General features: G+C 37.7%; 1 protein-coding gene and 1 long non-coding RNA gene across 2 annotated transcripts; both read left to right on the forward strand.

The window, feature by feature from the left end:
- Window positions 1-828: 828 nt before the first annotated feature.
- Window positions 829-6,726, forward strand: tent5ba (terminal nucleotidyltransferase 5ba). The gene is made up of 2 exons (XM_027001527.3): window positions 829-1,237; window positions 4,935-6,726. The coding sequence occupies exons 1-2, from the start codon at window positions 1,082-1,084 to the stop codon at window positions 5,958-5,960; spliced, it is 1,182 nt and encodes a 393-aa protein (XP_026857328.1). The 5' UTR covers window positions 829-1,081; the 3' UTR covers window positions 5,961-6,726.
- Window positions 6,727-12,489: 5,763 nt separating this feature from the next.
- On the forward strand, window positions 12,490-14,866 carry LOC145651208 (uncharacterized). Its single transcript, XR_014117011.1, has 3 exons — window positions 12,490-12,577; window positions 13,074-13,162; window positions 13,414-14,866. It is a non-coding gene; the product is annotated as an uncharacterized LOC145651208 (long non-coding RNA).
- The last annotated feature ends 1,884 nt before the right edge of the window (window positions 14,867-16,750 follow it).

Consider the following 16,750-nt stretch of genomic DNA (forward strand, 5'->3'; position numbering starts at 1 on the left):
ATAAAGGCTGTACGTAAATTTCTAATGGAAACATATGTGATCATTTATCTTGGTGGAAAAAACAACTAAAGACTTTCCACTTAAGGCTTATCACTCTCTAATAATCTTAATCAAATTAACTTAAAGCACACTCAAGACCACCCCCCCCCCCAACCACCCCATCCATGTTACTGAAATCTTTTATGATTTATAAAAGTGATTTAAATAATCATTTGTTCCACCTGCAAACACTATATTCTGGTTCCACTTGAGAGATATATGACTGCATTGCTGTAGAAGTAGCCTACAGGAGTGCATCCAAAAGATATTTATAAGTAATTCAGATTTTTTTTAATATGAAAAGAACAATTATTTTAACTTTAACAGCAGTTAAATGTCACTTAACTAGGTGGACGTTCAGATTTTTAGAATAAGCTTTTAACTGAGAGTACATATTAGGTTAAGTAATAGCTACGTTAAGTACATTCAGAATTAATATAACACTACATATAAAAATTGTAACGTACTACAACAGGTTATTACATAGTCATGCAGGGTTTTCTTTCTTTTTTCACTCTTTTTCACTTTTTTTTACTTTTCTTTAAAATGGTTTGAGTTAGGGTTCAGAATGCGCCTCATTTAAACTACTGTATTTGAAAATAAGAGAAATCAGAACGTCCGTCCCCATAACTTTCACAACAGCGAAGCTGGACCAAACCAAACGAGCTTCCTTTAGGACTAGTAGTTTATAAATAATCCATGAGCCAACTATCCAATCAGCGCACATATGTAAATACAGGGAGTATAAAACCATTCAGCCGGCTGGAACTAAGCGGTTCAGAAATGTGAGAGACGGAACACGGTTCGTGTGGATTGGTAAAGTAGATTTCTGTAGCGGAAAGTTGTCAGGAAGACGTCAAAACTACCAGATTGTATTCTACAAGCAACCGGTCCAGAATAAAACAACAACAACAAAAACCTTGGACATAAACCCTTGATCGGTAGCTTAATTATTTCGGCTATAGACAATATACACAGAGACGGCGACGTATCTTAGAAAGTAGAGCATTTTTTCTCCGGACCATTTTTTTCTCACATCGTCATGACATCCGGTGATGGGTCGGAACAGAGTCGGCGGTTTTGTGTGTTATCTTGGGAGCAGGTGCAACGTTTGGACTCTATTCTTGGCGAGACGGTTCCCATTCACGGGCGTGGAAACTTTCCGACGCTTTCAGTTCAGCCCCGACAAATTGTACAGGTAAAACGAGAGGTTAAGAGTCGACAGTCATGGTGTTTTTCTTGGGCTTATTAATCGCTTTTTAATATCTGCAGCCTGAGACGTTATTTCGCCGGTTGCAATTATTTGTTGATGCTTTAAATTAAAAGATACCGTTTGCGTGACGTTTAATTTGAATCCGTCGTCTTCTCATCAAACACTTATTTTATAGTTGTCTAAAGCTGCTATTCATGTTATATATTCTCCCGTATAGCTTTATTGTACACACAGCTGTGAAGAACACTGCAAAGGCTGCTTGCCTGCATGTTTCTTGCAGATAGTCTGTGATAAGTAAAACATTTTTAGCCTTTGCCCCTTGAGTCAGTAGACATAGAATGTGCCATGCTTAGCTAATTGAACTGCCATGTTAATGACGCAGACATTCTTGTAAATGCTAACCTACACTTTTCTTCAGCCCGGGACATTGAATCTGACAGCCTGCATCACAAGAGCCCTCACAAGATTTATGTTTCCAGAAAAGTCCCGATAAATCCAGTGTAGTCCCCTGTATTAACACCTTATGCTTATAAGTAAATCATCCTGTCTTCCAAACTAAATATTCCCTTAGGGTGCACAAACTATCATATACTTATATTTTGATGTACTGTGCAGTGATGGTTATGTGCAATACACTCCCAAAAATAATCATCCTTAATCAGCACAGAATTATCATTTCCCACAACCCCTGCCCCCTCTTTAATGGTTATGTGTTCATCCATAAGACTTCTGTCTTGTGGAAGGAACAGCTGTGTGTGACTGTCACTGTTTCATAACACCCCTATGATCTCAGTCTCGGTTTCAGACCTGTGGCCAGGACTTGAATAAAAGCAGATGAGGAAAAAACTAATTTTGTGGCAATCATGAACATACAGCAGTACAGACCACAGAAAGTTTTGATAAGAAGCAATATAGTGTTTTTATTTTACAACTGTAGTTTTGTACAGTATGACTTGGTAGCACCTAAGAATCAAACTCATCCTTAAATAGCATATAACTCTCTGAGGGTTTAGACCTGCTTCAGAAAGAATGTTCTGCTTTTGTCTTAAAATCATGTTTAACCAGGATGAAGATGTACTGTTAAGCTACTATAACAGAATATGCGTCCATCATATATATGTGCAATATATGATGTAAACACACGAGATAACTTCATATTGCCCTATTTCTAGTGTAAAAATGATCCAACATGGTAAGTTACCCACAGGTTAATGTAATCCATCATGTAATGATAATGTCAAACCTAAACACAATTTATTAGCAAAAATACAATTGTACCTACAATTTGATGTGTGAAAGTAAATTTGAAAGAGTATAAAAAGTGCCTATAAGAACAAATGTCACACTGAGATGTGTACCCTTCAAGTATGTGTGACACGGAGATGTGTCCTCAACCTTTTACTTTTCACAGTCACATCCTTAAATATTTTGGAAGATAACATCCTGCTCAAGCCACAAACATGACATGATTAGCTAAATTAAGTCTAACTGTATTAAGCATTTATCTGTTACATATCCTGTGGTCTACAGTAATGTTTTAGGGGTATGTGTGTGTGTGTGTTAAAGCATGTGTATGTTTCAATAAGCATGAATGTGGCTTGATACTCTTTTTGTATGTAGCAGAATTACATCCATCCAACTCCAATTTTGAGTTAATAGTAAACTTTATGTGGTTAATTACATTTGTTGTATTTGTAGGATAACTTAATTTGATGCTGTTGATTTAGTCTAACTAATCTGATCATATTAGTATTGATTAGAATAAACAGTAGGCAAACCTTTTGATTAGCTGAGGTTGCTTTCTGAAGGCATTCCAGGAAATGTCTGATTGGTTGCTAAAAGCAAACCTGGAACTCCTAGTTTAAAATATCTTGGTGTGTGGTTATGTCTGCAAGATCACTATGTGAGCCTATTTATTTACAATTTACCTCACACATATGCAGGCTAATCTCTGATTGTAGGCCAATTTGCAGTGGCGGCTGGTGAAATATATTTTAGGTAAGGCTGTTTTTGACATGGTCTGATTCAGCAGCCATCCCAATACAACTTAACACAAATTAACAGTGGTCAGTGGAATAGCCAGCAAATATTTAATTGGCCTTACAAATCAACAGACTAATAATAAATGAGTTATTATCTGCAGCTCTCATTAGTTGTGCTCATATAGAACGCACAGTAGGCATTAGATTACAGACTGAGTCATGTTCAGTAACATACAGTAATATTAGCAAATATACTATCAAAACAAAAATAACCAATTTCCAGAGATCCAAATATTGCTGGATGACGTCTTATGCTACAAAGAAAACACATTGTGTCATGCGACTTTATGCATGTGTAGTGTGTGACTTACACGTTTGTTCGAGAAACTTTAAAAAACTATGTGGAAGTTAGTTAAGAATTGTAACGCTAGTTTTTACATCTTTTTATTTTGAGATGTGAAGTTCTTATTAACGTTAGCTAACAATGAAAAACACTTGAATGTTAACTAAAGGAAAAACTGTTAAATATAGTTAAGGCTTGCATATTAAATGTTTTGCCATCTAGATATAAATTTTGGTATCAAAAGGAAAGCTCCCACTTACACATTACTGCCTAATCTGCCTAATCTTCGCAGTTTTGGTTAGCCAGCTCATCTTCATTCAGTTCGCCAGAACCGCCACTAAAACACACAGCTAGCGTTAGTTACGTTAGCAAGCTACTATCTTAGCTAATCAAGTTAGGTTAGCTAACCTAACAGTTAGCGAACGCTACCTGGCAGAATTTGCCAGAACAATCACTAAATTATATACATAACAATCTGTTAGCTAGCGAACTACGTTAACGTTAGCTAAGACTAGCACAAACCTAAGCTACGTTTCATTAGTTTGTTGGTACTATAAATGAAAAACGACTGTAAAATATACAATACACAACTTGACTAGCTAGCTACTCAGCAACAGGTAGTTGCTCCACTTCGGTTCTCTCAAATGGATTTTGCAGACGAAAAAATTCGTAGTGGATTTGGGGGTATGTCTGCAAGGCCCTGTCTTACGTAATCATGTTCATCATTGTTAATTACGTCAGACGTCCCTACTCTACCGAATCCGCGTGGGGCGCTAAATGAAGAGCCCTTTAATCATCAGATGGACGCTGATTGGCTATGCTACAAGCGTATTGTGCTCTGACTGATGTATTTATGTCGCCCCAGAAGAGAGGGAATGAAATAGAAAGCAAATTTCCCGCATATTACACGTTTAGCTCACTCATACTTAAAATAGATAGTTCCTGAGTATTTAAAAAATGTTTATTGTAAAAATGAAAATAACAATTTCCACCAGGCTCCCTGTCGTTTTCTACTGGCCAGCTGACCTGGGCAATTTGCAAAATTCTTGGTGTCAGCTGTTCCGTAAAAATTAATCCAGATCCACTCTTTATAGAGATCATGCTCATGATCCTGATCATGAAATTCCCAGAATAGTTAGCCTGTGAGTGTAAAAAACACATGATTTGCTTGGCTATCGAGGCCAGGAAAAAAGTTTTGCCCTCCCCAGCAACCTGCTCCCCCAAATTCATTTGAACCACCAAATAGTAATCCGACATATAAGACCTGTTTTAAAAGCAAAAATGACTTTCTATATCTGTATGTGTTTAAATATTTGCTGTCTTATTTTAATTTTTTTGAAAATGTTTGTCTTTTTAGGTTGTCCGAGCACGGCTTGAGGAACAGGGGGTGGCTGTACGGGACGTAAGGTTGAATGGCTCTGCTGCCAGTCACGTTCTGCACCAGGACACAGGGCTGGGTTACAAGGACTTGGACCTGATCTTTGGAGTTTCGTTGTCAGATGACCAAGCCTTCCATCTGATTAAAGATGTGGTTCTAGACAGCCTGCTGGACTTTCTCCCAGCGGGGGTGAGTAAGGAGCGCATCACAGCACTGACGCTGAAGGAGGCATACGTGCAGAAGCTGGTGAAGGTCTGTAAGGACACAGACCGCTGGAGCCTCATCTCCCTCTCCAACAACACAGGCAAGAACGTGGAGCTCAAGTTCGTGGACTCTCTGAGACGGCAGTTTGAATTCAGTGTGGACTCTTTTCAGATAAGTTTGGACTCACTGCTGCTTTTCGACCGCTGCTCAGGGACGCCCATGTCCGAGAACTTCCACCCCACCGTGATGGGCGAGAGTGTATACGGGGACTTTGAGGAGGCTCTCAGTCACTTGTGCCACAAAATCATCGCTACACGCAGCCCTGAAGAGATCCGGGGCGGCGGGCTCCTGAAGTACTGCCACCTTTTAGTGCGAGGTTTCCAGCCCAGATCAGAGACCGAGATGAAATCGCTTCAGCGCTACATGTGCTCACGGTTTTTCATTGACTTCCCAGACATTGGTGAGCAGCAGAGGAAGCTGGAGGCCTACTTGCAGAACCATTTTGCCGGCATGGAGCACAAGCGTTATAACTGTCTAGCAACACTACACCACGTAGTCAATGAGAGTACGGTGTGCTTGATGGGACATGAGCGACGTCAGACATTAAACCTAATTGCCATGCTGGCACTTCAGGTGCTCGCTGAGCAGAACGCCCTGCCCACTGTTACCAATGTTACATGCTACTACCAGCCCGCACCGTATGTACGGGATGTTAACTTCAGTAACTACTATGTAGCTCATGTGCAGCCAATGATCCACACATGCAGTAACACCTATCAGACATGGCTGCCCTGTAACTGATTCACAAAACTCTAGCCATTGTACCCACTTTCCTGTGGGGTGATGTGCAAGCACAGTGAATAACCTGATTGTTTTGGTCTCTATAGTGTAAAATGAGATTATTAACAAAGGCAAACTGAGGTTAGTTCATTTATTTTGGTACAAATGAATTGGACTGATCATTTACTGCTGTATCTCTGATATGAGCCAATTCTAATGCATATCCTGTTGCATTCTCTTTTAATTTTTTTGCTGATCAGATATATGACAGTTGATCTTTCAATTGTAGCAGCTGTTATGGCTTGGATTTACATTTTTTGTCTATTTTTTGTCTACATTGCCATTTGCCAGGATTAGGGATATGTGTGTTGGAAGAAAAGGCTGCATTTTTGAGGTAATGAGTTAAAAAGTTATAGTTTTTTCTCTTGCCCTACTGTGGTTTTAATCACACTGTTTTTCTCTCTCAGTTCTTTAAGGGACCAAAGTCATTTTATTTTTGTTAAGAAGGGAATGTTTATTGTAATTTCAAGTGCCTGCAACCAAACCCATGTACAAAAAAGCAAGAACCACATGTCCTCAAGATCCTTGGTCTCCCAAATTAAATGTAAATCTTTATTTTTCAGGGATGGATACATGTATTTTTATGGAATAAACCCCCCCCCCCCCCAAACCCATCTTAAAGATATGTTTCATTCTTCTAAACATTCTGAGATGTATTAGCATATCTCAACATAGATGTTGAGTGTAAACAATACACAAGACATATTAAACGGTGCAAATGGGGAAATGCTTTCTCTATGTTTAACTTTTCACCAAAAATCTGACACAGTTATGGTCTGAATGTGTGTCATGCTTTAGCTGAGGCGTTGGATCCATTACTGTTGTAGGCAATGAAGCGTAAGAACCCTTTCTAATGGACAATGGCTTCTCTTTCTGGTGTGACACTAAAGCCACTGACAAAGGCCTTTTTGTTCACCACCCATGTTGGCAAAGAAATCAGAACCCACTTTGCTTCAGACTGATGCCATACTCACTTTTGTTAGCATCATATCAACAAGATGACAGGTTCAAGAAAGATTATGTAGCAGATGACATTCTTTTGGCTTAGCCAATCTATTTCTGGTCTGCAAAGTTTGGTTACAGATGACACCATATTCATAGCATTTGTGGTTTTAGGGACAGAATCTGAAAATATTTGAATAAAGATTTAAAGGAACAAGTGTTCAGCTGTTAAGGAGATACATTTTACAGGCACGTAGTATGTTCCTCTGTTATTTATACTCATTACTGAATATTGCACAACATGTAAAATAAGTTATTTTTTATCTAATTTATTAAAAGTATTTTGATGAAAATATTTGCCTACAAGGAAGCCTCAATGAGGAAGACTCAGGAATCTGATTAGGGATGTACATATTTCATTTGAATAAGAAAATACCTTTGATATTTAATTCATTATATTAATTTCAGTAATCTTTAATTATCACCGCACAGCATTTTTAAGTTAGGCATAAGACTCATAAATAGTTTAGTACCAGTGCATCAATTCTAATACATAGCATTTTGAGGATAAGGGGGGAACTACAGTCGAAAAGTAAAAGTAAAAGAAAAGAAAAAAACAGGCAAACTTGTTACCGAAAGAAGTTAAACTAAGTTAAAATATTCTAGTAGTCTCTAGGAATATGCCAGTATATGATAGTGGAGGCTGCTGATGAAGTACTATAGTTCAGGAGTTACATTTTCTCAGGGACATCAGAGGCAGCAAAGGTGTGAGCCCTTAAAAGCAGCATGCAAGATATGGGAAGAATGATCTAAGATGGCATTTGTTTTGCAAGAGTTAAGCCAAGCCTAACACAAAGTACTTTCAAAATCCCAGAAATGCTCTCATACATTATGAGAGTAAGAGCTAAAGTTTAACTGTTTAGTATCAATTAAGGAACAATTGTTTATTATATTCTAAATATAATTCTGCTTGTTTCTGAGAGTGAAAAAAATGACTAGGTGAAAAAGGTTTCTCTCAGCGAATGTCAAATGTACCAGGTATATGAATTCTCACTCCAGAGATGAATTCATGTCCCCAAGTCTACCTAAATGGGTTAGTACATGCATCAAGCATGCTCTTTGATTTTTTTTTGTCACACCTCTGTACATTCTGGGACAGTTCATTTCCTATAAAGGGCAGGGCCAGTACTAGTTGCCAAATTTAGACTAATGGTAACACTAATGGGAACTACCTAGATGGCTACTCAAGCAGGCATCCATGAGTATGCTCCATTTACACGTCATTTCTGCTGAGTGAACTCCAGATTTGTGTTAATTGTAAAATGAATTTTTGAGTGTAGACTTGTGACTTTCCTGTTTTCATAAAACTGCCATATGCATCATTTAAACCCCTGGCTTTTGTTCGCTTGAGTTTCTTATTTTGTTAAGTGTCTGCAATAATTTAGAAGAGCATTAATAACAGCCCGAATCATCACCCCTTTGGCTATTGGTCATAATAAATGCTACTACATTTTTGCATCAAATCTTTCAAGACATGAATAATGCCTAGAAATTACATAGGCTATGTAATATTTTATTAAACTGAAAAATGGGAACAAAAGTGAAATCTCTCTTCCACAGACGTTACAACATAATACAGATGTTGGCAATTGGTAGTGTATCCTAACTTTTATGTAAGTCAACCCAGATAAGATCAACTGCCAAATACTGACAGTGTTAATTTTGTATGCTGTGCCTTTATTTGGCCATATAAAATCAGGTTTAAATGATTGCCCAAATGATGAAAGTAGATTTAGAAATCTGGGCCAAATTTAAAAGGATGCTCTCAAAGTTTTGCTGGTATGTTTTCACTTTAAATGGGCTGCATTGACACTATGAATGCTATTATATTTTATGTTGAACTCAGCCAACTGGTTTCAGATGCTTTCAGTGTTTAGTGAAGTGTATGCTGTATGCCTCTCTCTAGAGTTCCGCATTGCTATGAAATGACAATATAATTAAAAGAAACTCTGTGTCCTTACAAGGAAGAAACATCACTTTCAAAATGAGGCAATTAAAAAAACTAAACATACTTGGTGCATCCTGAGGCAAAATATTAATTAGTCAGAAATCATGTTAAATATCACTGGACTTAATTATTTTGAATTAATTTGAATTCATTTTGAATTAATTTATTTTTGACAGATATATTGTCACAGTTACATATCAAAAATATTGACAGTCACAGAAATGGTAATAGCAGTTAATAGCTTTATAGATCTTGACTTATCATAAAGAATACCTTTACATGTGAAGGAGTTACAGGAGTTTCATTTAGGTCATACATGGAAAGTATAACATTTATTACAGTTATAACATTACATGGTGGATATGTCTTTCTGAAGAGTGAGAGGGCAACAGGTGCTCTCATATAGCTGTGCTGGAGAGGCTAGACTTCACTTGCCGTCATATTCTTGGTGCTAGACACCTTGTTATTAGATAAAGTCTAAATATACTCACACAGTTAGCAGACTGTTCAAGGCCACAGGTTGCTTGAAAAATACAGCTGTTGCTGTGTCTGATGTTTTTGGTATTTGCACTAAGTTTGCTGCATAATTTTGCTTCGGCAAACCATCCAGTGGTTTCTAAAATGGGCCACTGGCAGACACTAAGACATGTTTGGACATGAAGAAACAAAATGGTGCATTTTCCAGTGTCTTGGGTACATAATCTCAACTTTATTTATTGATTTCTGTTATTATCAGTGGTGATTATATATGTGAGGTATAAGAAAGCTTTTTCAAATAAAAAATATGAAATGGTGAATTTTATAGGTAGGCACATTTTTAACAGAGCTGGCAAACAGTTCACTAATTTCCACAACCTGCCGGACTCCTATTAGTCAGTGCTGTTTCCTGTTGATTAGTGGTACCACTGAGAGGCATAAGCTAGGCCAGCATGAGACAACCAGAATAAAAAACAATTTTGAGATAAAGAATTTTTATCAACAAACAGGTAGCTGCTGAGTAAGTCATGTTTTGACTTAAAACAAGTTTAGGCACATTCTTTTTAAAATGAGCCTTATAAACCTGTTCATCTACTGTTTTCCGTATGGTGAGTACAACCAGGCTATTTTGATGACATTTCAGACATACATTACAGAAACAGGGTAATTGCCTTACTGCTTATTTCACTGAAAAAAAAAACTGTGCCAGACTGCTTATAACTGCTCATAACTCAATACACTGTGCTTGAACAATTAAAACAAAAAATAACAACCAAAAAAATAATTTTATAGTATAATAAATGCCAATAAGAACAACAGAAAATGAAACTAAATAAGTGGATCTTCTCAGAGGAATGTTGCAATATAAGGTGTTAGGACCTAGAGCATTCAATATGGTGATTGAAGCTCACTGCATTACTACAGCGCCATATGTTGCTTCATTGGTGGATGTTGCTTTATTCCTTCATAACACTTTTTCCTAAATTCATTGGGCTAAGAGCACATAGTACATAGTCTCTATCCTGCATGTGTCATGAATTCCTGCAGCTGAATAAGGACAATACTATGTTGTTAGGCAGAGTTAGAGTCCCTATCTGTATTGCCTGAAAACTGGGTCACGAACCTATGACTTTCGACAGTGAGCTTTGAAACCATATGTAATGTGAGCAAAATGGCACTCTAGTACCTGATAAATGTTCTAGATCTGAGACATCCTTTTAACAGCTGACAGTGAAAATGAATACATGCTTTTGTGTGAAACCATCTGGATACTGTGTGTAACATGCTTTTATACATGCTTTTGTGTGAACCCGTGTGGACTACTGTGTGTAACACTCTTTTTTCTGGTGTCTAGCAGAGAGTGCAAATTACTCCAGCAAGAATTTTGACGTGCACAAGAATGAGGAAGTGTACTTCATTAGTTCTCATACTGTTTCACTGGCTTTTAGAATTTATTTTAAGATACTTCAAATGTTTAATGGGTTTGTTCCACTATACCTCAGAGAACTGATCTTTTCTATTTAATTAATCTGGAATTAATTATGTCCTTGTTACATTTTAATTTTCATCTGTTCTATATTATTCTTTGTTTTATCTTTAATCCTACTTTATTTACTTTATACTGTTTCTTACTGAAAATCTTGTTTTAAAAGGTGCTATATAAAATATAGTGTTATAGTTTGCACTTTAGTCATACAGTATATGTTCTCCATTACTTTACATTTCAGTGTTACTATGTGCTACCATCTGGACTGTATCCAATTAAGGAAAGGCCACACAGCAGGAAAACCAGAAATTATGCACCAAGGATACTATGGAGAAACACAAAAACGTTTCAAGGAATCTCTGAAACTAACTCCAACAGTAAAGCAATATAGTTCAGCACTGACAATAGTTTCAGATTTAACTGATACATTGAAAACTGGGTGTTCAGGTGAATATCAACTAATATCAACTTCACTGTTTGAGTGTTCAAAAATGGATGTATAAGAGAGAGAATTTTCAGGCTATGTTAGGCATTGCACTTGGCCCATAATGTTTGGGATACTAGTTCAAAAAGAATGTGAGTATAAACATAAAGCATGCAGTGTACTAAAACTACCTTAAATAATGGTGTAAATCTCAGTTTAATATTTTTACCCTGGCAGACATGTGTTAGCAGTTCTGAGCAGCGCCTGACCTCCCAGCGCTCGTTTTCCAGACCCATGTGAAAGGGAACTCTAGATCTGATAAACAGATGGAGCATGAATATTGTAGATGTTTTTAATTAAAGTTTGTTTTGGTGATCATATGATTTTTATGAGGTGACATATTTCAGCAGGAGATAAGGGGAAACGCATGCTACTTCTCCCCTATATTATGGGATTGATCTATTTAATCTATAGAGCTGGGTGGTGTTGTTTTCTGGTGGAATGCTATGTGCCTTAAGATCTATACATGGTGTGTGTGTGTGTGTGTGTGTTCATATGTGTGGTGTGATGTGGTGTGTGTGTGTGTGTGTGTGTGTGTGTGTGTGTGTGTTTGTGTGAAAGCTGATGTCACAGAGTGTGATGGAGTGTCTTTCACTGAGTGGTGGATATGAAATCCACACAAGGGCCTCTTGAATACAGGGAGAAATCTGATCTGTTATTGGTTTCTAGTCTCAACTTCAGATTGAAGGTATCACTGGACATGGATCATTATGAAGAATATAGACCATCTGATGAAAAGAAAGGAAAAATAGTAGAAGGTAAGAATGAATGGTGACAGGAGACACAATGACAGAGTGCGTGAGAGGGAAGGACAGACTGAGTGTCTCCCCCTCTCATGCTCCCTTCCCAGAGGGGAACTGGACCTCTGCATTCCACACATTGCAGCACGCTGACAAACAATCCCAACTTTATCCCCTGCACGTGGACTGGCTGAATGGGTGCAGTGTCTGGGCTGCAGGGTGCAGTTTACCCAGCGAGGAGGGCAGAGCCACTGGCTGTCCGGTCAAGCCCCAATGCTCCAATGAGCTTCTGCACTCCTAAACCAAACATATGCCTGTGTTAGGTGGTCTAGTAGGTCTGATTGCCAAGAAAACACACTGGCTTCAGATGGGCCACCAGGGGCCAAGGGCAAACCTCTAGTGGAGAAGAGTGAGTGAGGTGCATCGGTGAAGAGACAACAGGTAAAAGTATGGATCACTTAGTGAGTTCTTATGATTATGATTTGCCTTTTAATTAAGGAAAATTATGGGAATCTTATAAGCATATCCATATCCTAATTTATGTTTGCAATGGAATATTAATTAAGCGCAGTTGTTTTTCCTTTTATTGTGTTCTTTGTAATATGTATCTCAGATTAGGTCTTTGGACTATTTCATTAGGTTTGGAATATATAGCATGCTATTTTTTGTATCCAGTGTCAGTAAAGTTTTGCAGTTTTAATAACTACTTTTTATTAGGGGAAGATAGTTCTATGTATGTATTGGACAAACATAGTGAGTTCCAACTGTAGTGCCAAATGTCACTGTCCATCCTGCTCTAAACACAGAAATGAAGAATAATTCTTTATTTCTGATAAACCCACGATAGTGAGAAATGCTCTTTTACTGCGGACGTGGCATACATGTATGCCGATGAGGCAGAAAGGAAACAGAACTTTCTCTCACTCTGTATTTACAGTATCTGAGGATCCACCCATTCCTCATCCCCCATCTTGCCCAAGGTTAGATGAAAACTGTGGCCTGTTCTGCCCATGGCCAGATGTTCAGGTGGGGCTTTTGGCCAGAGAGGTGCTCTCCTGGTTGTCATCTCATCCTGCACATGTGGTCATTGTGGGAAGTCTGCAGGGGGAATTAGCATAGGATGTTATCGCAGCTTGTTTCTTGACTTAAGAACAGAGGCCTGTGTGGGGGATGCAGTGTTATCTGTGGGGCTATGATCTCAGACACAGGCTTTTCCAAGTGAAGGGAGTGGAGATCATGGTCCGGCTCACAGAGTCTCTCTCTGTCTGCTCAAACAGCGTGCCATTGTCTGGACCTACTCCTCACTGTCTCCAAGGCCAAGGACTTCATAGATCCTCTGGAGGCGAAAGTTTTTTCTTCACTGACAAACAAAATAAACCCAACACCCCAGGAACACACACACACACACACACAAGGCTAGGCTTCTATAAATAACCTCCCTGTAACCCACATAAAATAGTTTCAAAGCACACAAATATTCAACAACATCCACATCATTTGGCAATTAAGTTTTTATGGGATGTTTCAGTCCTACATCAAAAGTCTCAAATCAAACACATGAATGATGTTTGACCATATGTAAGTAGGCTTTCCCATTTTTATCTTTTTGAAACTATTCTTCAATAGTTTGCTGGTGTGGTTTATTGACTAGTGTGCTGAATTGACTTGCTTTTCTGTTGGTTTATGGCCTCTGCCTTCATCATGCTTCTACTTCCTCTCTTTGTTTTCTCTTCATTTGTTTGTCATTTTCTCTCAATTTGTTTGTCTTTTTTATATTATTTGATCTGGGTTTGTGGTTTGTTTTGTTCAGTTAAATCAAATGTTCCAATATTTATTTCATACCAAAACAAAAACAAAATTCTCAACAACAATGCCTCTACTTTTCAAACGATGGGCATGTCTGTGGACACTTTTGTCTTAGTTATCCAGCACTGTAGGATCATACAATATGGCAAATAACTAAATGTAAAGTTATTGGATATAATTTGCAGCACTAATGTAGGTTGAAACTGATAGACTAGATTTACTTCACCCTCTTTTTAATCACTTTATGAAAATGAGAAAATGTTTAGTGCTGAAAACGTCATTACTACACTTAGGCATGCTCTAATAAAATTTAACTGTTACACTCAAAACAGCTATAAAGATGTGGATATCACAGATTGAACGGAACTGCTGGGGCTTTACGCTAAACACTCAATGTGCCAATTCAGTACAATGACATGAACTTATATTTTTGTAATAGCAGTATTTTGTAATAGCAGTGTAAGGACATAAGTGTTTAAAGTCTAACTGTCCTTACACAGTTACTGTTCACTTAATGACTCTTTGAGCCAATTTATTTATATGGGTTTATTCGCATTTCACAGATCCTGCATTATTACACCACTTAGGTTAATATGAGACTGCTGTATCATTTATTGGATAACTGTGATGGATAGGTTATACTGGAGTAAAGGTCCTATTAGTTTTGCAGTGCATTTGGTAATAAGATGGAAACTGAGACAACAAATGTTTGTAATCAGACCTCCCCTGCATGTACCTCCTTTAAAAACAAGAGCAATCTTGGTGCGCTGCCTTAGGCAGAGATGAAGATGGTCAGTTCAGCCCTGCTCTGTCCTTGATGAGAGAAACAGAACTGCTTAAGATATCACTTTACACCAATGATGGGAAGTTAATCTTGGTACAAAAGGCCCTTTGTGAGATAATATTGTTTGGGGTGGTCCACAGTTTAACTAAGGAAATAAAGTTTCATTTGTTCTAGCTAACTTGTTCTCACATAGTTGTTCTAACTAAGTAATGTGTCATTTAGTTATAACAAACTAAACAAATGGGTGCTAATTTGAAAGTGAATATGGAATTCAGAATGTGCAATGCTGAATCATCCATTAAACTGCCCAGAACAATGCATACTTTTAACATTAATAGAAATAAGAGGAGAGCATGAATAGTATTAATGGATAATTAGAACATTTTAAAGACTCATATAATACACCATGTAGAAAATGATGGGAACATACAGAACAAAAATGTCAAAAATGGCTGTCTGTTGTGCAAACACAAACACACACACCATGCCCACAGACAAGCACACACACACACACACACACACACACACACACACACACACACACACACACACACACACGTTTTATTACATTAGCCAAAACAACAATGTCCTTTATAAATGTCACATTATTTAATACAGATAAACTGTAGTAGTACAAGAGGACAAAAACAATTTGTTGCAGCAAAGCTCAGTCTGTATCAATTCATAATAAACAAATTCATAATAAATTCATAATCATTCATAATAAACATGTCTTTTCTACAGATACATTTTCCTCATCAGATGCAGGCTTAACTTGTACTAAAAAGGAGAATTTGGAAAACTACTGCGATATTTTCTCTGGCAATTGGTTAGATTTTCCAGAGCCCTGATCTAAAGTCCTGCATGTAGCAGAACCAAATGGGAATACCAGAATGAATGGGAATACCAGGATTAATGCTCTGTAGATTTGTTGCTTTTGTGAGCAGAGGAAAGAAATACAGCAAACAAAAAATTTCTGTACAACTGATTCAAGCCACAATGTCTGATCTACCATAAGATAACAAGACAGGTAAGAATGTCCTGATAAAGTATCTCTACAACCTGAACTGCTAAACCAGGATTTTTAGGTGTGATCAAGTAATTCAGTGTTTGCAGGGTGGCGTGAAGGGATTTACTCTGAAAGTAAAGCATACTTTAAACTGCATATTTTTGCACAAAAGAAACTTTACAGTTGTTCATGTCAAAGGTTCGTTGTCAGACTGGGTTAGAGAAAGCAGAAATATTTTAGTTCAGGATTCATGAAATGTGACGAATTCGACCCAGCCCACTAGTTTTACCACACCCAGGCCTAGATCCCCTTCTCCTGAAAGCTAATGGGCTACACCTGTGTATCTCTCTCTGTTCCCTTTTAAAACTCCCATTCTCCCATACCACTTTGTGAAGTATTGCCATCCCAATATGCATACCAAGCAATCTCTTCCACTACTGATTCTTCTGGCTACTGACATCTGCTTTCTCCCTAGCCCTTCAGCACTCTCTGGACTCTGCCTACCGATTCTGACCCTGCCAGTATAAATACATTTATCAAAAGGTTTAAGTGAAAAACTGCCTAGCACATTCTATTCCCTATAAAGCATAAGCATACACTGAGAAAGATGATCAAGTGGCAGGCAATAAACACAAAAACATATATAAGCATATACAAGTATACATAGTAGAACCACAAAGAATGATGGAGAAAAAATCAAAGCCAAGATTATATAGGACTTTCAGATCAACACAGACAAGCAAATAACAGAGAATCCACCAGACATAGTAGACATAGTGATAACAGATCAGATGTAGAAAAAGCGGAAGGAATATGAAACATAGGAGTAGTACTAGGGCCTGAAAAAGGAAATTGAGAGACTGTGAAAGGATAACACTAACATTGTTCCTGTAATTCTAGGGAAATTTGGGGTATAAAAATAGGTAGACTAACCGATAAATTATATAGCACTCGTTTCTCTGCAATGTGTATAATAATTATACAAAACTGACAGGCTTTATACTATATACTATCC

The sequence above is a fragment of the Electrophorus electricus genome, chromosome 14, assembly GCF_041902795.1.
Source record: "Electrophorus electricus isolate QZ-2024a chromosome 14, ASM4190279v1, whole genome shotgun sequence".
NCBI classification, from domain to species: domain Eukaryota; kingdom Metazoa; phylum Chordata; class Actinopteri; order Gymnotiformes; family Gymnotidae; genus Electrophorus; species Electrophorus electricus.